The 26,535-nt window shown below is 39.2% G+C and overlaps 2 protein-coding genes across 2 annotated transcripts; one reads left to right on the top strand and one right to left on the bottom strand.

The window, feature by feature from the left end:
• Window positions 1-4,687: 4,687 nt before the first annotated feature.
• On the bottom strand, window positions 4,688-10,295 carry LOC119737731 (protein BUD31 homolog). The gene is made up of 4 exons (XM_038212286.1): window positions 10,089-10,295; window positions 7,346-7,468; window positions 6,329-6,495; window positions 4,688-5,560 (listed from the first exon to the last, which is right to left on the bottom strand). Exons 1-4 carry the CDS (start codon window positions 10,180-10,182, stop codon window positions 5,510-5,512), a joined length of 435 nt encoding a protein of 144 aa, XP_038068214.1. The 5' UTR covers window positions 10,183-10,295; the 3' UTR covers window positions 4,688-5,509.
• Window positions 10,296-20,012: 9,717 nt separating this feature from the next.
• LOC119736806 (protein NLRC5-like) lies at window positions 20,013-25,466 on the top strand. The gene is made up of 4 exons (XM_038210815.1): window positions 20,013-20,136; window positions 21,754-23,325; window positions 23,914-24,568; window positions 25,313-25,466. Exons 1-4 carry the CDS (start codon window positions 20,013-20,015, stop codon window positions 25,464-25,466), a joined length of 2,505 nt encoding a protein of 834 aa, XP_038066743.1.
• Window positions 25,467-26,535: the final 1,069 nt, after the last annotated feature.

The following is a 26,535-nucleotide window of genomic DNA, read 5'->3' on the forward strand; positions in this document are numbered from 1 at the left end:
CTGGGATGAGTTTGAAATGTCCTGGCGATTCTACTTAATTTTTCATTTTTTTTTAAATTGATATTTATTTTGAATATTTTTCGAATCAATCTGAAATATATTAGTTGTCCATTAAAGAATTGTTAAACATTAGGGGAAAATGGTTTCTTTTTTGAGAAGAGGCCTTGGAGATATACATGGTTTTGCTCTGACAAGTTTAGAAGTTTGTCATTAAAATTCGTCTTCAAATACTCTGATGCTTGCCCACAAATGAACTTCAACAGAAAATGCCGCATTTCACTTAAAATCGTTGAGTTGAGTCTACTTAAAATTTGTTCTTGAAAAAGTTGCAAACGAAAGTAAACCTTAACTTGCCTACAGCCAAGTACTTAACCAAGCATCAACTTTGCAAACTGCACATGCAAGAGTTCTTGACATTTTTTTTCTTTTCATGAAACTCTCAAGCACAGTGATGTTGGATATTTTATAATAAAAAAAACATGGGATTTATACAAACAAGGCATAGTTAACACCCTATGAAATATGAAAATAAAAAAAATAATAAAAAATTAAAAGTGATTTATATGTGTGTAAATATCAGTGTACTTAAGAAATGTCGTTAGTGGCAACGGGTTGGCAGAGTAGCTTAACTTCTTGTGTAAAAAGCATAGAAACAGTTTTTGTTAGATTAAAGAACAAAAAATGGTGTAATATACTGTACAGTAGATGACTTTGATAAATCTGTATATAGAACATGTAGAAATAGAGTAAGATATAGTTCACCTTATCGGAGGAAATGAGCAACGCGCCCTGTTCAAGGAAGCGCTAGTCTAGTCTCGTGATTTGCCTCATTTCTTTATTGTGTTGGACCTATCACATGACACCATAGCCTGCCATAGTCTAGACGTTAGCTCTACTACATGTACATGTAAACCATACTTCATGTAATGTGTGCTAAGATATCTTTGGGTGGACTGTAAGATTTTTTGTTCGTTTTTGATGATTGACAGGTACCTCAGGTATTAGCAGTAGCGTAACTATGGCTACAAGGTACCCCCACCGCCATTTTGAAAAAATATGGGGTTACCAGTACATGTATATTTCAACATCCGTGTATTTCCGTGAGCATACATTAGTTATTGAAACACCGCGACTGTTAAAATATGTTGTGGGGGCTCCAACCAGAAAATGAACTTGTAGACCTTTTTTTTTAAATGCTACTGGGTATAAAGAAAGGGGAAACACATATATGTATCAAAAATACGCAACAAAACTTTGTTTTGGCTGCTAATTTTTTCCTACTCACAATAGGCTGAGCAATGTTGTGGACAACAATTCTGCAAAATAACAGAGCTCCATTTTTTTCCCCGACCAGAAAATCGGAGCAGAAATGAAAATAAGAGAAGTTGTTCAAAAACACTTACTTATTGTAGTTTTTAGATCCCACAGGAACAAAACAGGACAGAGAAACCCAGATTGCTGCCAACACACCCTAACCTGAATTCACTTACTTGTAGGTACTTGTAGAAATGGCCAAAATTCAGTTGTAATTTGCAAATTTAGTGTACATTTATCCATTGTTGTACATAGACAAAATAATTAACTGTACATGTATTGTACTTAAGATGAAACTGTGTTTTAGATATCAACAAACACTGTGGCGATTGTACATAGTTTGTTGGGTGTGTGACCGTTGTGATTATGTGAAGTAGACTTACAAAAATGTGTTTATATGCAATGTGTATAGATGACTGTGCTATTAACTAAAGTAATTGTATTTGAATTGATATATTTTGATTTCTTTTCCAACCAAAAAAAAGTTCCTTTTATGACTGTTGACCATTTCCTTAAATTGCCATCCTTATTCGTGGTCTCACCACTCTGTATCCTATCAGACACCTTTTCGACCCTACCCCCAAATTATTGAAAACTCTAGTAGAGTACTTATCTTTTGCCCTTACCTTACCAACTCCATCAAATTCCATCCCCCTTTTGGGGGGATTTTGGCAGATAAGCCATCAAAGTCCATCAAAATCCACCAGCACTAGTGGCGGATTTTAATGGATTTGGTCCTGAAGCATTTATGTGAAGCAGAGTGAATGATGGAATTTGATGGACACGGTCTCCTACTTAGTAAAACTAAGTAGGAAGTCGGGTTGATGTGATTTTCCTGCAGACTCTTTGAGAAAAAATACCCAACTTCTCCACTTTAACTTTGAACCTTACCCTACAAACATGTAAATGTCAATAACTATGCACAAAAACATGATGAGGCTTCTTGACAAAACAGACATGTATCCAGAAAGTGTTTAGATTTTAGATTAAAGATATACGCGATGATTTCTGTTTCATGTTCATGGGGTGAGACTTTTCAGCTCAGTGGATACTTTGAAAAAACAGAAAAACATTAAGAAAAAAAAGTGGTCTTGTAACTTGATTCCGTTGATAATACGCCTTTAAAAAAAAACGTGCACACCGGGAAATACATGTACATCAAAAGTGTTGCAATGCATAACACATTGATGGGTTTTTACCGCAAATGACCCAATTTTTTTTAACTATACAAGTTCTAAACATTCATGGTCAACTGGCGCTGGCCAGGATTCACGTTCGACTAATCTGCACAATAGGAAGATGTAGACTTAATTACAGTTTTGCCTAAATGACTCTCACAACCAATTTAATTTATTTGTTTTGACAGTAATGCTTATTTGTGCCAAAGACAGATTTATGAGTTAATTATTTGTTTGAAGATTATTGCAGGTTGTATTTTATGTGGTATTTGTATGTTTAATGAAACTAGAAACGTTTCTTTAGACAAGCTCAGCAATGATTTAGTTTCAGTAATGTGTTTACACAGAGCTTTATTTAGATTTGTGTTGATTTAGGTAACAAAAAGTAGCACAATTGAATTAGTACATCATGTACTTAAGAATCAAAATGTTTGTCCAGTTACCATAGCAAAGACATGTAGTTATATGTAAAACAGTAGTTATACACGACATGTGTGATATTAAACTGCCCATTCCATGGTTTATTTATTCAAATTTAAGCACAATTTAATTCAGTTGAATTCTTTGAGTATTGATATGTGGGTTTCAAAAAAGTGACATAAAAGAGACAGACTAAAAAGGCAATGTACTTCATTTTTCAGTGATTACAAATTTTATTTTTCGATTATAAAGATGAAGATTGGTTAATACCTTTTGTTTCGTGCTCCAACTAATTTTGGGATTTTTGGAAAAAAGAAACAAACACGATACAGTATGGGCTTTCATTCGGTTTGCACTAAATTGTCCATTGTCCCGGATTGTTTTAAACTTAACTGGAATTTTTCTTTCAATCACCGTGTGTTTGAACCATAAAATGAAACGTCAGTTCTAAGGCTGTAAACTTGGCATGATTTTCTTTATACAGCAAAATTAATGCGCTGTATTCTGAAAGCTTCAATGTTAACTGTAACCATGGTAATGAGACCTGGACAAACTGCCTCTTTTCAAAGACCAACTTTTGATACAATTGAATTCAAACTCTTCCTGTATAAAGAAAATTGTAAATCAATCAGATTGCCAGGAAAAAAAGATTTGTTCTTCATAGACAGAGGCACATTGTATATGAATAAATGTGAATTGCATGTGGTAATTGTCAACTTTGTTGTAATTGTAGGTTTTGTTTATTTGTCCATATCTTCAGTCTAAGAAAATGTAAGAGAAATTGAATAATCATGAGCGAGAAAACACAAGGCATTTTCAAAACCAAAACCAACTATTTATTATTAATTTACAGATATAGAAACAAACATGAAATAATCAAGTTATTACAAACTGATGCTAACTACATACACGTACAACTAAATTTCTCAAATTTCTTTTTGTTTTCCGCTTGTATCTGGGAAATTTAGTCCTTTGCACAAAAGCTCTTAAACGATGCCATAAAATGTGTACAATATGAAAAAAGAAGACATAAATGAATTTAAACGATACAAGTATTGGGATGCTTGCAGGCTGCAAATTTCCTGAAACCCCTAGAAATGTTGATCCAACTTATTGATCCAATCCGGTAACACTATCATATCTATCATGAAGGCCCCCTTCAATGGCCAGAATATTGTGCTATCTATTGTTCAGATAATCCGCCATGTGGTAGGTTGTTTGTACAATAGCTAGCACAATGGTTTCTCCATTGAAGGGGGCCTTGTGAGTGTACAATAATCATGCCAGGTTTGTCTACATTGTGGTAATATCTTTTTGGTGATGTGTTGCACACTTAATTACCTAAGAGCAGAAAATGCGTTCCAGAGGTTTCGCAATTGAACTTGCATGTAAGGCCAAAAAAAAAAAGTCTCCGGTTTCTGGTATGCGCGTGCGTCGCCGTAGCCATGCGCGTCGGCAAAATGAAAAAGTTTTTTTTTCAATACAAGATGATGTCTCAAAACCGCCAAACTCACTGGTTTGACTGGAATTCTGCTGCTGCACAATTTTAACGTGTTTTTAGATGGGGTTATGATCGAGAATAAGCTTTATGTGGCCTCTCTGGACTCCCATATATTTGCACTAAGTTTAGTCGGGCACCATTTGCAGTCATCAGCCGACATTTGAAGCCAAAAAAAAAAAAAAAAAAAAGCCGCGTCGCCGCACCACTTTTGGGGCAAGCTCCATACCAGAAACAGGAGATTCTTTTTTTGGCCTAACCAATGTGTGCATCTTGCATGTATGAAAGAAATTATAAAACCAAGAACAGTTTCTACATTATCAAAACTTGATTATTCTTAAACCCACCACAGAACTGTACAAGCCTATTAACAAAATCAGATTCTCTTTTTACATATTAACGCTGGGGTGTCAATGTGCATACGTGTACACAATGCAGACCTGTCATTCTATAAATTTAGGATCCAAAGTGTGTCATTTTTCCTGTCTCTGTTACCTTGGTGCTTTGTCATTTGCCATTCAAGTATCATTAAGAATGACTTCAAATTATTTGTTATTTGTTGGGTAGGTAGTTTGATATTCATAATCACTCTTGGAGGAATGACTGCATTAAGGAGTGCATCAGAATTATTCAATCATAGATGTCAGATGTAACAGGGACAGAAAAAAAAGGGACCCCAAATTTATAAAATGACCCAGATGCATGCCAATATTTTTCAGTATCCAACCCCTAAAGAAATTAACCAAATATTCACGTTCGAAAAAGCATGGCTTTAGATCCAGCTCTTGGCATGCCCCCATTGTTGGCCAACCATGCACTGAAGTGCTGCCTTGACAACATGTAATTATTGCACCAAGAACCGTGATGTTATGGATAGTGTTAATGATCATCGGCTGTTATTTCCAGTCCAGGAATATTATTAAATGTGCTAAATATTCCAGTCAAGGCTCTCATCAGTTACACATTTAGCATACACAATCACAACAGCAAGTAGCTCTTGCTGTCCAGAATAGTTAAACGTTGGTCTTGGAGAAGTTATGGAGTCTCAGATAGTTTAGGTTCCTAGATGTACATTTCCTCGACGTCATTTTTCCTCTTGCTAGCCAGAGCATCCTCTACATCCACAGTGAACACACTCTACAATGCGACCCTGATGACAGACAAGAAAAAAAAGTTGTTTATCTGCCAATGAGTCCTACACAGCAAAGGATTTCAGAGGATTCAGGAAAGTTCCTTCGAAAACGTTGGACAAACTCTGTCTCCTAAACTCATGCCACTTTCATGAAATGGCAACTGTAAGATGTATGCGTAAGCCTCGTGAGCATCTGCAGAGATACATAGCCCCATAAATGTGGCTTCAATACCAGATTCTTAGATCCATAATTACAGTTACACAGAAGTGTATGCTCAATATCTTATCTTGCAAATTTGTATTTCCTGAATTTGAAATTTTGACATTTTTTTCGCTTGATAATTTGTATTTCCTGAATTCGAAATTTTGACTTTTTTCACTTGATAATTTGTATTCCTGAATTCGAAATCTGGAATTTTTTTTTCTCACTTGATATTTGCTGTGGAAGCTGCTTACCAGATAGGCAATCAGGACAAATTGAATTCTGTACCTCTAGATATCTTTTGCAGGGGAATTTCAGAGAGCTTTTGTCGGAAATGATTAATGGATTTTTCTCACGGTTACTGATCATGCTCCTTTGATTTTTTTTAAGTTTTCATGGTTATTTACTACGTACAAGTAAGTAGTTCACATAGCATTTATCAAGTGAAAAAAAATCTAGATTTTGAATTCAGGAAACACAACCTTTCAGGAAATTTAGCATGCATTGCTGCATGGCTCAAAATACACAAGAAATCCATTATTTGAGGGGTGAGAAATCTAAAGCCTTAATTCGAAGTATCTTACCTCCTCCAGTTTGCTCTTGGGGACTCTGCATATGCAGTTGGTGCCAAAGTTTGTATCTCTGGCCTGAATGCAGCGCAGGCAACACAGGTTCTCATAGCCTTGCTTCTTCCACTTAGCGATCAGATTCTTATCGGCAAAACCCTCCTTGATGCAGTAGTCGTAAAGCTCTGCAAACAGGAAAAATAGGTAAAGAATGGTTTTGCTCTGCACTGACGTCTTTTTCTTAACACTGTATACTCATTGTTGTCCAGCTTGACTACTTGAACACGTTGGTGAAGGGCACAGCTACCAATATTGAATATAACATCCCCCTGAGACAACAAGGGTGTGAGTGACCACTGATAAAAATAGCTGAAAACAGCTGGAAAAGGTGTAAAAACAAAAGCTGAACTTTGGAAATCTCCTATACTTTTGTACACAACAAGTGAGGGAAAAAGCTGAAATCCAAAACAAACAAAGCTGGAATCAGCCTTAAAGCTGAGATTTCACACCCCTGCACAAATTCCATCTTACGAATAGCTTGGTTGCGGTACTTGCTGTTATGTGGGCTTCAAACAGGCCAGCCAACCATGCAAGCTCGGTGGTCGAGTGGCATGAGACGTCTGCACTAGTAAGCAGGAGGTCATGGGTTCGAGTCCCACCCGAGTAGTTTGTGAATTTCTTCTCACAATCACTAGGCACAACACTGAGTATACAGTGTTTATAAGTAGAGGGCAAAAACAGTGAAGGGCAAAAACAGTGAAGGGCAAAAACAGTGAAGGAAAAAAACAGTGAAGAACAAAAACAGTGAAGGGCAAAAAAAAGGTGACGTTATACATGTAGATTTTCATAAGATGGTGTTACAGGGTAACAAGACATGCATGAGGAGATGTACATGTACCTACATGATCTGTAGCAGTTTGTCATGTGAACAGTTCTCAACCAATGACATTTCACAATCTATGTACATGTGACACCAATCACACCATGGTATAACAATACAAAAATTAAACATGTACGTATATGAATACAACTCACCGCGGCTTATGGCTTTCCTCTTGTGGAACAGGTCGTACACATAGCGGGATTTCTGATGATGTGTCTTGAAGATGGGCCACAAGGATTCAACTTTACGCTTCCCTTCATGAGTCTCAGTCTCAGCTGGAAAAAGACACAAGAATTTTTTTTTTTAAATAGAATGAAACAAAAGAAACATTATTTAATTCCTTATCTGAACTGGGCCCGCTGTTCACATCAATTGCTCTGACTGAGCCTCATAGTCCCAAAATATGGCTCTTTGCTTTCTTAAACTCAATGATCACTTCAAAAAATGACAACAACACTGATTCAGATACCACATGGACACCAATTTGGTATTATGTGCAATACCAAATGTGCCGCTGCAGCGTTCATTACATGTACATGTGCGGTCACGTGACTACTTTTTTCGCGATCAGCTGAACGCAATTGTTTCTAACACGCCATGCCAGCCTACACGTTTGTAATGTCCATAGACAATGCGCTGTTAGACTCTAGCTGGTGGCGTTTTGCTGTCTGATGTCTGTGCTAAACTGGTCGAATTTCACGGATTTTTAACCCCTAAAATAATCGTGAGTTTCACTGAAGCCCCATTACTTCATCTTTGACATGTAGAGAAGCCAATACATGTAGGTGCTTTGAATTTTGAAAGTATTTTTGTCAAGTATTTTTCGTGATTTTTGGCAACTTGTTCACAGAAATTGCAGCAAGGACAGACATATATATGCAGTCATTCCTACCCAGAACTATCCGGAAAAGGAACAAGCTCCCTCAAGACACCACAGACGCCCCAAACCACAACACCTTTAAGGATTTAATTTAGTTCCACTTTCCCAAGGCCTCCTTGTTAGACTTCCGCGTGGAGTATTCAGGAGGATAACTACCAAGTAACAAGTAAGTAACTTTTGAGGGGAATGGTCTGGAAAAATGACATTTATTTGACATGTTTGACAGTCTCCGAAATGAGGATTTATGCGTTGTGGGGGGCTAGTAGGACAGACTACATCCCACATGTCCCAAATGTCAAAAAAGGAGTTCTACTAGCGCCCCAGTTGGTGGGTCTAGGTTCAGTCAGCAAAATATTGGTGGTTATTCTTATTTAATTCAGCCCTATCTTAGTGCGCCCTCTGTTGATATGGATTGCCGCCGGCAAACCTTTAGTAAACGTTGGCTTGCCGGCATTACCTCCGGCATTATAATATCAACTATCTTAATAATGCTCAATTCACATGATTCATGTTTCTTCTCAATGATCAGTGGCTTTGAAAGAGTTTTTAAGTTAAAGGGAAAATACAACATTTGCAAACATCAAAAAATAAAACTACCAAATCATTTTGAAATACCTTGCTGGACTGTTAGTGAATGACAGTGTAAAGCATCCTGTAAAATCATGGCACCTGGTATACTGTCATTTTTAAGAAAAGTGGTATTTTTGTATCAATTTCCAACGCTGATCGGCCGATCAGCGTTGGAAACAACTGGCTTTTTTTTATAAATACTGGCTCCAATTGACCATCGCACTTGTTTGCAATCGATTACAAACCTATGAACGGGTACGAGCCAGCTACACTGGTTCCCTTACCTTACAATTCCCCAATGTATGTAAACTGCTCTGTTTCTTCTTATATGGAGTCAGGGAACCAGACTACAGGAAAATGATCGTTTTTCTTGGTTTTTATAGCATTTTCGAACCCAAAACCTCAAAAAAGTCAGTGTAACTATATTTGCTATAGGAGCAACTATAGAATGCAGGGCCACGCCGAAGCAAGGTTTTTTATTTTGCCTGGAGGCGTGGATGGAATAGGAGTAATAGATATGCAAACCTGCAAAAAAGTGCTAAGTACAGCGAAGGAATGCACTGCACTTGTCTTCTAAGCTTCTCATGAAGGATCGGAAGGGAGGGCGTGCTTGTAAATGTTTTGGGGGCACTGTCTGGAGCGGCGGAGGCGCGGAGTCTTGGAGTCGCAGAATCGCTTTAAATGGGCGGGCCAATTAGGAAGGGAGGAGGGCGACGGGGCACTGTCTGGAGCGGCGGAGGCGCGGAGTCTTGGAGTCGCAGAATCGCTTTAAATGGGCGGGCCAATTAGGAAGGGAGGAGGGCGACGGGGCACTGTCTGGAGCGGCGGAGGCGCGGAGTCTTGGAGTCGCAGAATCGCGGGGCACTATACACTGGAGTGCTAGTGGCGGAGGCGCGGAGTCGCGGAGTCGCAGAGACGCGCACCGATAGAGGGCGCAATTCTCTGCGTGACGCGGGGCACTATACACTGGTGGCGGAGGCGCAGAGACGCGCACCGATAGAGGGCGCAATTCTCTGCGTGACGCGGGGCACTATACACTGGTGGCGGAGGCGCAGAGTCGCGGAGTCGCAGAGACACGCACCGATAGAGGGCGCAATTCTCTGCGGCTCCACGACTCCACGATCGATTTTCGGAGGTAGGTCGACTGCGGTTCCACGCCTCCACGCAGCCGTACGGAGGCGCGGATGTAGAGTAAAGTGGCCCTGCATTCTATAGTTGTACCTTGCTATATATTTCCAACCCCCCAATTCCATCCATTTCTGAAAATTACAGCAAAAGCAAATGATGTATATTCCCTTTAACTAAAGTAAAGTCCGAGAACCATTTTGTTGATAGTCTGGTTCCAAGAGCCAAAGATCCTGATGTAACGTTAAGTTGTGACATAATTAATTGTTGGGTCAGGGAACCAGACGCTTGATTGGGAAAACGTAACAACCCCAATTTACCTTCTCTCATTTTCTGCTCAATTTCTTCGAGTGTTGGTTCTATTAACTCCCATCCTTCAGGCGGTGGCTTCCTGGATCGCTTCACTTTCGGCATGGTGTAGTTTGAGATAACACTGGCAGACTGGGGGGTTGAGGAGTTCAATCAAAACTCAAACGTTTCTCTCTTCCTTTCCTACTCTCGACAGCTCGAAAGCTAGCTAGCGATATCAGAAGGGCGCCACCAAAGGGTGCTTATGCGTCATAAATCGCTTCATATTTAGTGCAGGGTGACCGTTTTAGCCGATTTTCGGCTAACTTTGACAGATTTTTTGTTAAAAAACGAGTTTGACAGAATATTTGACAGAATGGATTTTTTGGCAGATTCAGTCTGGCAGAATTCTGCAAAAATGGATAGTTTACAGAGAAACATAGCAAATTTGAAGAAAATGATACATTTGTTTAAAAAAGCTTCAATCTTTTTAAACAAACCCTTGCATGATGGGACAGATTGGCTGGTCTAGGTGCTGAGGTTCACTTAGCCTTTCACCAACGCCATCGTGGCTTGCCCGCATTCAAAGCGGCGAACGCGAAGCGACTGGAGATGGAGACCACACATGCGAGTGGCGAATCCACGAGGGCCTTTTGCAACTTGTCGAGAAATTCTTATGTTTTTCTTTATAATCTCGATTTTTGCTACCCCAACAGGGTAGCAAAATTCCAACCAATCATCAGCCTTTTCGTGCGTGCGTGGCTACCACGCGGACGCGTCGACGCGTCACGTCGGATGCTTGCACAAAATTTAAAAACAAAAAATGTGAGTCTAGTTTTCCACGAGATCGTGACTGCGTAATTGTTATTACATTATCTTATTTTAACTTTACTTATAAAGGTATTTCAACAAATTATTTGAGGGTATGAACTTATTTTTCATCTGAACTTACAGTTATTTGATCTTACGGTTTCCTTACTCACCCTTCTTTTAAAAATGGAAGCGACTAGGCAAAATCCGTGTTGTGATTGGTTAACCTTCAGCAAGCTTCTTATTTGCATAAAAATATGAATAATTCAACAAAATCAAGTTGCAAAAGGCCTCGTGGCTTTGCCACTCGTGCGTGCTGACTTAATCTTTGCTCCTGTCGCTTCGGGTCTTCGCAACTCCGCCGCTCTAAGCCACGAAGGCCTGGGCGAAAGGCTAAGGTTCACTGGGAACCAGATTTCAATGTGATGCGCAACCGCTTTGCCTGAAATTCAATTGCATAACATCTTTTTGTGACAATAGATTGCTTGTAATGTAATTTGAACCTTAATTAAGGCAATACTACAATATCTGCATGTGGTTTTAAGTGTTTATAGCGCATTTTGAGTAATTCTGGGGAATTTGACAGATTTTTGATAATTCTGACAGATTTTTGAAGTGCATTTAGCAGAATTTGGTCATGACCTTACGGTTACCCTGATATTGTGACTTCATTCATAAAAAAATATGACCCCACCGTCACAAAAATCGGGAAACTGTTCAAGTTACCATTCTCTCTAATTAAAGCATGATCTGTCCTCTTTCATTAATTTCTCTTCATTGTTTTTGTGGGGTTAATCAGCTTTGGATTGAACCCCCCCCCCCTCTCCATTAATAGAGCATCAATGATCATAGGTATTATGTTTGTTCGACGAACATTCTCGAAGTTATAGTGGCTTTAAAGGGAAATCGCACAAAATATTGACGCCAATATTGACGCCAATATTGACGCAAATATTGACGCCAATATTGACGCCAATAGTTGCGACATGGAGGCCATGTCGTAAATATTGGCGTCAATATTGGCGTCAATATTTGCGACTTGGAGCCCATGTCGTATATATTTGCGTCAATATTGGTGTCAATATTCGCGACTTGGGACCCATGGGCCCATGTCGTGAATATTGGCGTCAATTTTGGCGTCAATATTTGCGACTTGGGTCTATGCATGGGCGTCGCGAGGGGGGGGGGGCAAGGGGGGCACTTCCCCCCCCCCCCTGGAAAAGCACAAAAAAAAAAAAAAAAGGGGAAGAAAAAAAGAAAAGAAAAAAAAAATGAAAAAGAGGCGCGAAGACAAAGTGGTATAAATTTAAAGAGTGGGGGGGGGGGCAAAATGTCCCTGCCCCCCTCTAAAACTGATAAATCGAGAATATGTTGAGAAATACCAGCATTTTTTGGCAAAATTTTTTTTTGCCCCCCTCTAGAAAAAATCCTGGCGACGCCCATGGGTCTATGTCGTGAATATTGGCGTCCATATTGGCGTCAATATTTATGTGCGATGTCCCTTTAAAGCCACCAAACGAAGTGGATAAATTCGAAAAGTAGGTGACACTATCATGAAATCACCCTTCACCGACTATGAACCGCCTAGAACCGCAACTAGAAAATTAACGAGGTATCATTATCTATCATATGACTTTTCACCGACTATGAACCGCGTAGAACCGCAACTAGAAAATTAACGAGATATCATTATCTATCCTATGACTTTTTGAAATTTGAACCTTTTATCGCCAAAGTTTAACCTGCTATAAATACCTGAGATATTGGGGCTTACGTGCAAACTTAAGTTTACGCCCCTCGGACGCTGCCGCCATGTTGGAAAGGATTTATTATTGAAAAAAGGCTTCCTTCCTCACTTTTGCTCACGGCAGATGGATAGGTGTTCGAAGATTGGATCGTGCTGAGAAACCAAGGACAAGAGGCCTCATTACTGATTACCGTGTACAGGTACACGCCAGATAGAACGATAAACCTTAAATTCCGGGTCAAATTCAACCTGGGGGCCTGGTCAAATTTGACCCGACTCGTACACTCGTCTGAGTCACAATGACACGTTTCAGTTTCTTGGTCCAAATGACGCGGTTTCGTTTCCATCCAATCGGGCTAACAGTTCTTTAGATATAAGACTTTGAATAATAAATCTAATGAATCCAATATGAAAAGGCATCTCTCTTGCTCAATATTTTTCCAGTGGATGACTGTTTCGTGATTGGATCGTGCTGAGAAAGGTGGTGACGCCGCACCTCATATTCAAGCAGCGATGGTGTACTGCACACGTGTGCATAGGTAGGTCAATTAGCCTTCTCCAATTTGGATGGTTTTTCGGTAGTAAATTTCGGAACAAATTTACCTTTCGTGATTAGCATTAATGTCTTTTTCTCTCATTCGTGATCAGTTTCTGTCTATGTTTGTGTCAAGGTAACGCAAGCCAGTTGGTTCTAGACCCGTTTACTAGTAAGCCAGGGCGCACAAAACTATTCCGATTGATTCAAGTAATATCCAGGCCCCCCCCCCCCCCCACCTTCCCGCTTTGCTATTTTTTTTTCAACGGCCGTTGGGTGCACTGACACCCCCCCCCCCCCCACTGAATAGAAATTTTACCACTTTGACATAGGCCCAGCTAAGATATGTCTATCAAGTTACTATACGGTTATTATTTTACTTGTGAATAAGACATGGACCGAAAAAAAATCGGCGTACTTAAGTTATATGCAATAATTACTTCAAAATTCGTGTTGCGGCATGGAAACAATGTCCAATGAATTCACATACGCATTTATTTCAATACTTTCAAATCGTGATGAAATATTATATTAATATGTGTATACTTTTAACAATAAGCAAAAAGAACATATTTAGGGAATACATGGTTCCTACCCCCTTTTGCAAAATGTGTTGTGAAATGGAAACAATCTTCTGGAGGGCAGATTGACAAAAGCACCACAAATAAAAACAACCCAAAATAAAATATAGGTTTTCCCGGCTATTTTAACACTTGTATCACACGAATTCCCTATATCGATACTTAAATTTCGTCCCCGAACATCGCCAAGCTCAATTCTCAATTTGAATTTCAGAAAGCCACCACTAGATTTCATTTAAGCAAGGGCGGATCCAGAACGCAATTTTTTTGGGGGGCCATAAAATTGTTGGTCCCCCAAAAAAGTGGGTCCAAAAAATTACGGCGTGGGGTTCGGGTCCCGCTTAAAGGGAATATACATCATTTGCTTTTGCTGTAATTTTCAGAAATGGATGGAATTGGGGGTTTGGAAATATATAGCAAATATAGTTACACTGACTTTTTTGAGGTTTTGGGTTCGAAAATGCTATAAAAACCAAGTAAAACAATCATTTTCCTGTAGTCTGGTTCCCTGACTATTTAAGAAGAAACAGTGCAGTTTACATATATTGGGGAATTGTAAGGTCAGGGAACCAGTCTAGCTGGCTTGTACCCGTTCATAGGTGTGTAATCGATTGCAAACAAGTGCAATGGTCAACTGGGGCCAGTATTTGAAAAAAAAGCCAGTTTTTTCCAACGCTGATCGGCCGATCAGCGTTGGAAATTGATACAAAAATAGCACTTTTCTTGAAAATGACAGTATACCAGGTGCCATGATTTTACAGGATGCTTTACACTGTCATTCACTAACAGTCCAGCAAGGTATTTCAAAATGATTGGGTAGTTTTATTTTTTGATGTTTGCAAATGTTGTATTTTCCCTTTAAGGGCCCCCAATTTGTTTTTGATTCTAGATGCTCTGTAGTGCGATCTGAGGCAATTTCTGACCACTTTAACCAATGTTTTTTTGAGGAAAAGGTGTTGGTGTACTCATTGCCAGCCTTTATTGTGATGTCACTTAAAAAAAAAAAATTGGTTTCGGTTTTTTTTTATTGGGGGGGGGGGGGGGCATGGCCCCCTTTGGCCCCCCTCTGGATCCGCCCATGCATTTAAGGTTCAGTATAATTCAAATTGTTATCATTCCGATTCGTCCAAAATCTTTGAAATTCGTCTCGTGAAACAATCGGCGTTGAATTGAAAAAGCAAATTCGTTTTTTTTGTCATTCGTTTTAATGTTCTTGTCTTTACATTTCGTTTCTGGTGACTTAAAACGTTACGATTAAAAATGTGCCCAATCTTTGGACTTGTTTGCGCATCAACTACATTATATTTTTTAACAAATATTTCCTTATAAATGAAAGTATAGAAAAATTTGAGTTTTCTTTGACAATAAACATTAAAATCAGAAATTGAACTTTCACAATATGCTCTTTGCTTAGCATAATTATGAAACACCTTCGTAATGTTGCTCTATATGTATATGAATAAAACAACAGAAATAAGGTATGTCTATCAAAGAACAACATTAAGAAGGTCTTTAAGAAGGAACTTAATGTTCTGTCCTCTATGCTGCATGTGGTAACATTTAATCCGACTAACTGGACTCTGCAAATCGCCTGTTTTAACATTTCGGTGTGAATCAAATCAGGTACCACAGAGGCTGTTCTTTGTTACAGAAATTCAGTTACAACGAGTGTACAAAAGGCTTATTCATGCTTAATTAAGTTACGTCTATGTACAAACTGAATACAAATGACTCAAGCGCTCAAATGAATAATGAGGCAATTTCCACACAAAAGTGGACATGGCTGAAAAGTTTTACGAAATCTTCAAAACTGCAGGCATCACAACCTCAAATGTGGTATCGAATTAAAGGAGACAACAACGCCTGTCGTTTTCAATGGTGTACTTGTGCCAGTGAGATATGTTCAGTGTGCACTTTTTGTCAAAAACACTTTTGGGTGGCTAAAATTCAGGATTTTAAGGAGTCATTTTGGCATCTTGTTTTCGCGAGCAAAAGGCAAGTGTTATTTTTAAGGCAGAGACAAAGGTTCATATTCTATGCCAAAAGAGTTAGTTATTCTTACATGTTTTCACTTGTACCAAAGATGTGCGGACAAACTGTTACGCGAGTTTTTAGTCTATATCAGTATAAGTCACAAAGGTGGATTGCTTTTAATAATGAACATCTTTGAAATAATGTAATTTTACAATCTAAAACATTATACTTGTGCACTATCCGGGCAAATATTGCACTTCGGGTGCGGACGTGACGTATAGTCGAACCTTGTACTTTCTGGAAACGTCTCGCAAACCGAGCTTTGTTTGGTTAATCAGTAAAAGAGTGCCGGGTACAGGGTCGTACATGGAGAGGTGTGAGGGTCATGTAAACAAATACCATGGAATCTACAACAGGGTGGTCCAAACATACGTGTACAATTTGTTTAGAGGCAGATTTCTCAAAATTGGTATAGACATTTTGAAACTGTTTTAGGATATTCCTAAACAACAAGCTCTTGTTGGTATGGTGAAGAAAGCGTTGAAAATAAAGCTCAACTTCAGAAATAACGGCTATTTACCGGAAAATGATCCTGCACAGCTGTTCTTATTATAGCAGTTCTTTGGGTTGACCATCATCTCACATGGTTTTGACCATCTTTCTTATGAATCAGCGACATTTTTTTTAAATTGAGACTTTATTTTCAGCGCTGTTTTCACCATAGTTATAATGTGCTTCCGAAAAAGTGTTAACTTTTTAGCATCACCCTATATACGCACGCATAGTTCTCACAACAGCCGGCCAATAAGCGGATTGTGCTTATTTAACTTGATTTTGGTACCATCTTTTTGCCAACGCCCTTGCTAGACGCCGCGTCAGAACAAGATGCAAGTCCGAAAAAATGATAGAAAAACATGCAAATAATAAAATAAATATTTCACGACCCCCCCCCCCCCAGATTGATGAGATAATTACCACAGTGCCACGTAGTCGAATCAGCCAGCACGGAGCTATGTAGAGGTTTTGAAGGTAAGACTTGATAATAAAGAACGACTGAAGAACTTTGTAATTGTATAAATAAACTTCCTAGCAAAAAAGCAGCGGACATGATTAGATCGATCATCACGTTATTAAAGATATAACACCGTACATCCTAAATCCTTTGACAACAATTTCTAACCGCTCCTTCGAATCAGGAAAGGTACCCACTGATTTGAAAATAGCTAAAGTTATTCCCATATAATTATACAAAAATGGCGATTCATCCCTTATAAGTAACTACCGTCCTATTTCTATTTTACCATACTTTTCAAAAGTATTAGATAGACTTGTAGCAAATCGAATGTATAACTTTATGGATAAATATCACATTTTGACACCGACTCGGTACGGTTTTAGGGCCAACTATTCAACTCATTTGGCACTGATTGACCTTATTGATAAAATAAGTTCCTCACTTGACAACTTTCTTCATACAGTCGGTTTATTTTTGGACCACTGTAAAGCCTTTGACACAATAGACTATAACATTTTGATTAGTAAACTAAATAAAATTTTATGGAATTAGACAATTTACTTTGGATTGGTTAAAAAACTATTTGAGTGACAGAAAACAGTATGAGGTATGGCAGAATACCAAATCTACTTATTCACCAATCAGTTGTGGAGTTCCTCAAGGTTCAATACTTTGCCCTATACCTTTTTTTGATTTACATTAATGACATTTGTAACTCTTCCAAAATACTCTCCTTCATTTTATTTGCGGACGACACTATTTTTTTTATAGCAGTAATAACTTACTTGAGGCAGTTGACACTGGTAATCGACGACTGTGCAAAATCTCCGATTGATTTAAATGTAATAAACTATCCGTTAATTAAAAAACACACAATGAAACACAAATAGAACAAGTTGAAACATGTTCATTTCTAGGTGTAGTTATTGATAGTAAACTTTCTTGGAAGCAATACTGCCAAAAAGTCATAATGTCACTTTCTCGTAACCAGGGTATCTTAAGAAAACTAAACACGAATTACCTTCAGATATCTTATTTGCAATTTATAAAACCTTATCCCTGCCTTGCCTTCAATGTGGTATTTTAGCATGGGGTAACACCTACCCAACCTTTGTCATTAAATTGTATATTATGCAAAAGAAAACACTTAGAAAAATTAATAACTCCAGATATACAGAACATTCAGCACCACTGTTTAGTAAATACAAAACCTTATCTGTTTTTGACTTGTATAAATACCATCTTGGGGTATTAATGTATAAATTTGAAACAAACAATTTACCCAAAAACTATACATTCGCTATTTAACAAAAACCCGGATATTCATTCTCATAATACAAGGTCAGTCTCAACCCTTCATCTCCATAAAGCTAGGACATCTCTTTACTTATCGACTGTCAGAGACCAAGGACCTCTATTGTGGAACCATCTTAAACCAATGTTTATCTTTAGATCAATGAAGCACTTCAAAAACTACATGAAAACGTCGCTGCTGACAAATTAGACTGATAATTAAGTATCCCAATAAATATTAAATTCAATGTCATTTCACGGATTGTTGAAAAAATATCATTGTTTTATTATTCCTTGGCCACTTTTTGCTCTTTCCCTCTTCCTCCCTTACCTGTATTGTAATTAATTGATTTCTTTCCTTGTAATGTATGGATGTAAGAAAGTACTATATAGGCCTATGTATATTCATACCAATGTGATATTTTTGCTGTTATTTTCTTTTCAAATTAATTAGAATAAAATGTAATTATATAATTCAGCCTATCGTCTGTACATATTAATGTATTAGCTTAATTTGTAATTACGGGTTCCAGGTCTTGTACAAGCATACAAATGCTTTTTATCTGGATCCCGCGTATCATTTTTTTTGTCATTCTTTATGCAGTTTCCTGATTATTATGTTTTTGTGCTATGATATGAAAATAAACCATAACCATGACCATAACCAAAACCATGAAATTATCAAGGAAAAGCCGTGGAAAGAACCGCGTTTATTTAAGATCATGTCTGTTTGGCCCTTTCAAAGTTGTAATTTAGGGGTTTTGTCTTTAAACTTTCCTGAGCAGAATGATCCTCTTAAAAATTATAACATTGCACTTTAAATAACACTTTTGCCCTTTCTGATCAGCTTTGGATATTCCAGAAATTCTTTTTTTTCGATTTCTGTTCTACGAATTTCCCTATAAATTGTTAGATCGATCTGAGTTTCAGCTATTCAGTTTGTGCACATTCCAATTCCTCCCGGGATGGAATGTGCCAAGTTTGGCTCAACACCGGCACTGTTCCATTTAGACTCTGAAGAGTTTTCTTTTTGTAGAGCTGATTGCGACTTTCCTCAAACCATTTGTTCTTATATCTGTTTGTCAATTAAACCTTATTATCCCATTAATTGAATATAATTATCTTATTGATACAGGTGTTTCCTGACCAGACAAGTGCAGCAGGCATACCCTGATGACATAACCCTCCAGACACCGAGTAGTACACCGAAAACAAAAAGTCCTATATATTATCTTTTACGATCAAAACAGTTTCCAAACGTTGAGGCGGGGGGGGGGGGGGGTTCAACCAATAATGAGGAGAACAAACGGACGCCGAGGCGCTGACGGCAGCTTGGTCTGGAACATAAACCCCCGTGTCACTTAAATAATGTCTTACCTTAGTTACACCTGTGAATGTTGAAACTTTCCAAGCAACTGCTTTCCCACATTTTTCAAAATGTTTCGACGGTTATTTTCAAGATTTCTTAAATTTTTTCGGCTGGGTCCGGACCGATCTCAACAAACTCGGCCAAGCGCACCCGTTGATCAACTAGTCACTTCTCTATTCGATCTACACCAACCTCAACAAACACAGCCAAGCGTACCCGTTGATGACCAACCAGGCACTTCTCCATCCAGTCCATGTCAATATGACATAATTCTGCCGAACATACCCAATCAACCAGTAACCCCTCCATCCAGTCCACACCAATCTCAACAAACTCAGCCAAGCGTACCCGTTGATCAACCAGTCACTTCTCCATCCAGTCCACACCAACCTCAACAAACTCAGCCTAGCCTACCCGTTGATCAACCAGTCACTTCTCCATCCAGCCCACACCAATCTCAACAAACTCGGCTCAGAAAACCCCGAGTCTTAATAGAGTGCATATTAAAAGACTTGGCAGCAAGACTCGGAAATAAATGGATAGATTTGGCAACCCATTTAGGGATCTCGACTGCAGAAATTGAAAACTTTGAAGCTGACTTTCCTCGTTCGCAAGAACTCCGGGCGTTTATGATGTTGAAGACATGGTGGCAGCGGTGGGATCATCCAAATGATGACGGGGAGAACGGCGCAGTGGATGCCCTTTGCGATGCCTTTAAAAAGACTGGAAGGACTGATCTAGTTCTGCTTCTCAGGGGTAAGTGTAATCATGAAACCAAGACTTTAAGATACGCCTTTTCCTTAAAACGAAAGCGCATGATTGGGGAAAAAAGGACTTTAACTTGAACATCAAAACAGCTCTGAATCTGTTTCTCTTTTTGTTCCATTATATACAAACACCAACAAGGTGTATCATATTTCATAACATATAGGCTTTTCGTCCAATATTGCAACTCATTCAGTCAGACAGAATGTTCGTTTCATTTTGAGAGGTTTCAGAGAATGGGGCACAAATACGGGAATTTTGAGCATTCGATTTCGTTTTAACATTTGCAATAATCGTGTACATGGTTAAAATCTTTCTTGCCAGAAACCCCAATTCTTTTGTTGATTTTTGGTGTCCCCTCCCGCCGAGAAGGCTGAATTATAGAAGTATTTGTTTTCAATTTAAGTGCCACGGAATTGGAATTCAACTTTATTTGGCACATGCATTTCCTTTGAACACCAATCGTATTGGTGACCCAAAAAAAACACAGTTTCAATAATTTTATATGATTTTCATTATCTTTTTTTATAATGTGACATTTTCACAAAGTATTTTATCGGCAAATTTCCATCATGTTTATTTCCTTTTTATCACTTTTTAACTTGAAGCTTGAAAGCGGGTGTGACGCTAGCCTGTATTTATGCGAATTTCAATTAATGTTTTTGTATGACTAAATGAGCAACGGTGTGAAATTGGACGGCAAAACCGATGTTCCCGACCAATTTCGCAATTTGTTCATTAAATTGGACAAAGTTTACAATCCACTTCATGAGATTTTGGGAAGTCGGTACAAATATTAGTTTTTAATTCGTAGTTTTAATGTTTTCAAACTAAGTGTACGGTCCAAATTGTTCGACTAAGCATAATATTCCAATTCGTCGTATTGGTTTTCAATTTCGCAAAGAGCGGGCCAATTTGATAGAAAAACAAATTTCGTTTTGAACAAAAGTGCATTCAAATTAGGAGTCATTTTTATTTGAAGTTTACATTTCGCCAAACGTTAATCGTATTTTCATTTGAAGAAATTCATTTCCACAAAATTATCACACCAATTATCAAACCGATCACTTTGGTCTGCACAGGAATACTTGTGTTTTTACGCAATATTTTATCGCTAAGAAGCAAGCATCATTTCCTTCTATCACTTTGATACTTTGCATTTTGAAGGGTATTTTTTTATATTTCATTTCATGCATGCACATCGAAAAAGCTGTACATTCCTATAAAGCTATTTGTGCTATTTTAATTTCTGTTTTAACACTATCACACAATATATTTCTAATGCAACGGCTTAATTTCACTTAGTAACTTACGTTCGTAAACGTATGCACCAAATTGAATTCCCGATCGGGACTGAAATCAAAAGTTCGCGTAATTAAATGCAAAAGTTACGTAACTTCCCTCCCGCCTTGTTTCACACATGACTGCAAATACCCTGAAATATCTTCATTTTTGCCAATTTGAACCGAGTGTGAAAACGCTTGAAAGTCTTGTTTGATCGAATGAGCAAGTGGCAAAATGGGATGGGAAAACCTATAAAAAGGAAAAGAATATTATCTTTCAATGTGTTGGGAATTCAAAACGTACATCGTTGTCTTTAATTTTAAGGTTCTGTGGATGGTTCAGGACATTTCAACCTTGACGCTTACCGCGATGAGTTCATCAGATACTACCAAGACGAGATGAGTGTGGTTCCTTTGCTCCCGTGGCTCCCATCTGAGGTCCGTAGGATTAATGACATATATGTGAAACTGAAGCTGCAAGAGAGACAGGACGAGGGTAGGAAGGTGAAAAAACAGGAAATTGACTCCCACGAGGACATGTTCAAACTGGAGTATGAAGACGGCAAGCCGGTCAGATTTATCTTGCTGTCTGGCATTGCCGGCAGTGGCAAGACTACCATCGTGTCAAAGATTGCCACCGACTGGGCAGAACAGAAGCCCGGATCTCCGCTCTCCGAATTTACCTTTTTGATGGCCTTGAGTATGCGAGAACTTCAGGGCGTCTCTGATCTGACCGAGGCAATATATGACCAGATCCTTGCAGATGACACGAAGCTTGATCGCCAATCTTTGACAAATTACTTGAGTTCACATGCCGAAAAAATCCTGGTCGTGTTGGATGGCGCTGATGAGTATGATAAAGAGGGTTCCCAGTTGCCATCTGAAGGTTTCATCACTGACATCATCAGAAACAAGATTCTTCGTGGATGTACCGTCCTCGTCACAACACGTCCCCACATGGTGGACAAGTTGTGTGAGCTCAATCCTTCTTTCATTCATATTGAGACCAGGGGTTTCTCAGACGAAGGAGTCCAGGAATACATTCAGAAGTTTTTCAAACGCAAAGATCCAACGGTGTCTGTTGGACAGTTTGGATATTTGAAGGCATCTGGGACCTTTCTAAGTTTTGCGAGAACACCCATAATGCTGCTGCTCATGTGTCTTGTATGGTCAGACGAACAGAAGCTTCCCGAGACACTGACAGAGTTGTTTAAGGAAGTGCTTCTCTTCATTTTGAAACGTCACTTTCAAAAATTCGGTTTGTCAAATCCTGAAGACAAGGGTTTACTTGAGAATGAGGTGATAAATCTAGTGAAAGCGTTAGGAGCAAAAGCGCTGGATGGTCTGATGCTTCCTGGTCAGAAGTTAGTCTTTGAAGCTGGGGACTTTGGGAATTCTGAAATGGTTGACAAGGCTTGCAAAACTGGAATTCTTTCCAAAGAGAAAATTCGAAGTAAATTAAGAGCGGTTGAGCGAGTGACTTTCTTTCATAAAACCTTCCAAGAGGCAATTGCTGGGTTTTATTGGGCGAGTCTAGTCGAGTCTGATGACGGGTTGTTTGAATCTTACCTGAGTAAGGTGGACAGGAATAATGCCGTTGATATGGAATACCTGATGCGTTTTTGCTGTGGTGGAAATGTCAAAGCGGCAGAATCCCTTCTTGGCTACGTCGAAACTTTCGGGTTGAAAACTTACTTACAGGACTATGTGCTCTTTTTTCCAGAGCCAAATGAGCCACTCAGGAGGCTTTGGATTTTGATGCATTTCGAAGCACACTCGGAAGAGTTACACAGCATTGCCGGGACTATCTTCAACCCGGTTTTTCTGGTTACAATGAACTGTGAAAATGATTTCACGTCTGCTCTAAAGTTTCTAGTCGAGTGTGCGCATTCTTCAGGTCAGTCATTCCTAACCAAACTGAAACAAGTCCTGATTAAAGACGTTGGATCGAAAGAAGAAACGTCACTAGCAACGGACATATTAATGTACAGCCCAGAAGTAACAGGCGTCTATATATCTACTGCCGGTGACAACGATGCAGTCTTAAACGATGCTTGCATTGGTGAAGCACTTTCAAGATTGCAGTCACTTGAAAACCTCGAGATTCGTGGCAGTGATTGTGTGGCGAATGTTTCTGTCATACTCGAGCACTTACCAACAAGTCTCAAAACTTTGAAATTAAGATGGTGTAAAATTAATCGCAGGGACGTGGCGAATTTGTTCACAATGCATAGCCCGCTTCGCGAACTTGATCTTCATAGTACTGATTACTTGCCAGATTATAAATCTCCACAAGAGCTAATGGACATTCAAATTCAAACCACAAACATGGAAACGCTGAAGATAAGTGGTGATTCTGAAACATGCCGTGTGGATATAGTACGTCTCGTTAGGTCTTATCCAAATCTTAAATCCCTGACTCTAGGACGAATTGATTTGATGTTCAAAGACCACATTAAACCTTTATGTAACGTGCTTTCGACAGCATCCAAACTGCGGGTTGTTGACTTAAAAGGGGTCTGTCTTTGCGGGAATTCCTTTTCGAGCCTTGCCGAACAGCTCAAGAGCCTTAAGGAGCTGCAGGAGTTGAAACTCGGCACCAGTGAAGGTTCGTATGCAGAAGACATAATAATCGCTCTTGTTAAAGATGTCTTACCATCATTGCAGCGTAATCTACGTGTCCTGGAAGTGTTCATTCCAACGGAGTCATCAGTTAACCCAGAAGCCATCCTGGCAGTTATGCAGTGGGCTTGTGCTTCACCATCCATGAATGAACTCAATTTGTACCGGCTCAAATCAGGGCTGTTTCCACAGCCATACACAGAATATATACCTGATAGCATTGACGCAGTGAATGCTGAACATCAGCCAACCCAGAGCTCCATTCAAGGGTTAAACGTCAGTGGAAACTCCTTCGGCCAGTGCACGGCAGCTGTCATTGAACTTTTGAAGCAAATGCCGTTCTTAAAGAGATTAGACATGGAGGATATGAGCTTTGAGGAATCCGACTGGACTGACCTTGTAGAGGTTCTCAAGGGCTGCCAACAGCTTCAATTTTTAAATCTGTCCGGAAACAGCGTGAATGACAAGGGTCTTGAAGCTTTATTGGAAATAATTCCGATGCTCCCAGATCTTTACAGGTTGGCTCTGCCGGGAGGCCAAATACTTAATCCCGGACATGAAAGGACAAAAAGGAACGCTCTCTCTCCGTCATGCATTATTCTATGAGGCGCCATGTGTAAATAAATTATTTAACGAAATTGTTTATAGGCCTGTGTAAGGAACTGCGAGGTGCGAGCCCTTGGGTTGGTGATTATGGCAGCTCATCACCATGGGTGAAGAATTGCTTCTTTCTGAGACTGACCCAGACTGGGACCTGGAGTGCTCTGAAACGTGCAAAACTACCAGGCAAAATTTACTCACTCTTTAGCCGGCAAATTTCTCACAAAAAAACTTCATTGGGCAAAGAAAAGGTCCTCAGTATTAATTCACCAACCAATATTTCGCACATGAAGTCAAGTCAACAGAAGCCGGAATCGTCACCCTCCAAATTCACTTTTTTGGTGGCCGTAAGTAGGCGAGAACTTAAGGGCGTCTCTGATCTGACCAAGGCAATATATGACCAGATCCTTGCAGATGACACGAAGCTAAGTCGCCAATCTTTGACAAATTACCTGAGTTCACATGCAGAAAACAAGTCCTGGTCGTGTTGGATGGCGCTGATGAGTATGATAAGGAGGTTTCTCAGTTGCCATCTGAAGGATTTATTTATAAAATCATCAACAATTAGATCCTTCGTGGATGTACCGTCATTGTCACAAACGTCATCACATGGTGGACAAGTTGTGCGAGCCCAATCATTCTTTTATTCACATCGAGACCAGGGGTTTCTCAGACGAAGGAGTCAAGGAATACATTCAGAAGTTTTTCAAAGGCGGCGAGTCGGAGCATTCTAACGCGTCAGAGGAATTTGACGATTCAGAGGATTCTTACGGGCTCTACGAAAATTTGAAGACATCTGGGACCCTTCTTAGTTAGGCGAGAAGGCATCGTGTGATTATAAAGATATGATTATTTTAGGTGATTTTAACTGTGATGTTTTTAACGATAGCTTGTGTATAAGTAATTTCTTGTTTTAATCTTTTTCAACTGACACAACTTATACAGGAGCCCACACGTATTACTCATTCATCAAATAGTGCAATTGACCTTATTTTTACCTCTAAACCTGATTTTATCACTGACTCTGGCGTTTTACCTATTTTAATTAGTGATCATTATCTTGTTTATGGTTTACACGAATGGAGAATTCCAAAGCAAACATTTGACTCTATCACTTTTAGATCGTTTAAGAGTATAGATTATGATGCCTTTGCGGATGATCTTTCCAACGCTCCTTGGAAGCAGGTTATTGATTGTACGGATGTTAATGAAGCTTGGACTTTATGGCACTCCTTGTTCATGAACATTGTAAATTTACATGCCCCTGAGAAATCTAAGCGTATTCGTAGCAAATCGCTGCCTTGGCTCAACAGTGAGATCATTAGTTTGATGCGCCAACGAGACCATGCCCACAAAACAGCAAAACGGTCTGGATCACCAGCCGACTGGGATACATTCAAAAAGTTACGCAATAATGTAACAGCCAAAATACGCTCCCACAAGAGCAGCTACTATGTTTCTGCTATAGAGTCTTTCAAAAGCAACTCATCCGCTTTTTGGAGTAAAGTGAAAGGAGTTTTCCCCAGCAAACAAAAGCCCGGAGTGAACTCTATCACTTCTCAAAGCGGCAAGCAATTAAACGATCCCATCGGTATGGCTAGTGTATTCAATGACCACTTCTCAACAATTGGTGAGCGCATGGCAGAAAATATTCAGTCAAATGTTGCTTCTGATGGGGATGAAAGTAATCGAGAGCAGCCTCAACGACCCAATGGCTAGATTAAACGATTGGGCAACGAAAAATAAGTTAACAATCAATGCTTCTTAAACCAAGGCCATGCTCAATGGATATGCTCAAAGCATAACATTACGTCAAATGACTTGAAATATATATTGGTGACTCCTTAGTTGAGAAGGTCAGCACTTTTAAATGTTTGGGCGTTAT

Source organism: Patiria miniata, unplaced genomic scaffold, assembly GCF_015706575.1.
Source record: "Patiria miniata isolate m_02_andy unplaced genomic scaffold, ASM1570657v1 HiC_scaffold_3, whole genome shotgun sequence".
In the NCBI taxonomy this organism is placed as follows: Eukaryota; Metazoa; Echinodermata; class Asteroidea; order Valvatida; family Asterinidae; genus Patiria; species Patiria miniata.

Coding starts and splice junctions, on each gene's coding strand:
- LOC119737731 (XM_038212286.1), bottom strand. CDS start 10,182: ATGCCGAAAGTGAAGCGATCCAGGAAGCCACCGCCTGAAGGATGGGAG. Junction 7,469..10,088: donor TGAGCAGAAAATGAGAGAAG/GTAAATTGGGGT, acceptor GTCTTTTTCCAG/CTGAGACTGAGACTCATGAA. Junction 6,496..7,345: donor GAGGAAAGCCATAAGCCGCG/GTGAGTTGTATT, acceptor TCCTGTTTGCAG/AGCTTTACGACTACTGCATC.
- LOC119736806 (XM_038210815.1), top strand. CDS start 20,013: ATGTTGAAGACATGGTGGCAGCGGTGGGATCATCCAAATGATGACGGG. Junction 20,137..21,753: donor TCTAGTTCTGCTTCTCAGGG/GTAAGTGTAATC, acceptor TTTAATTTTAAG/GTTCTGTGGATGGTTCAGGA. Junction 24,569..25,312: donor ATGCTCCCAGATCTTTACAG/GTTGGCTCTGCC, acceptor CATCGAGACCAG/GGGTTTCTCAGACGAAGGAG.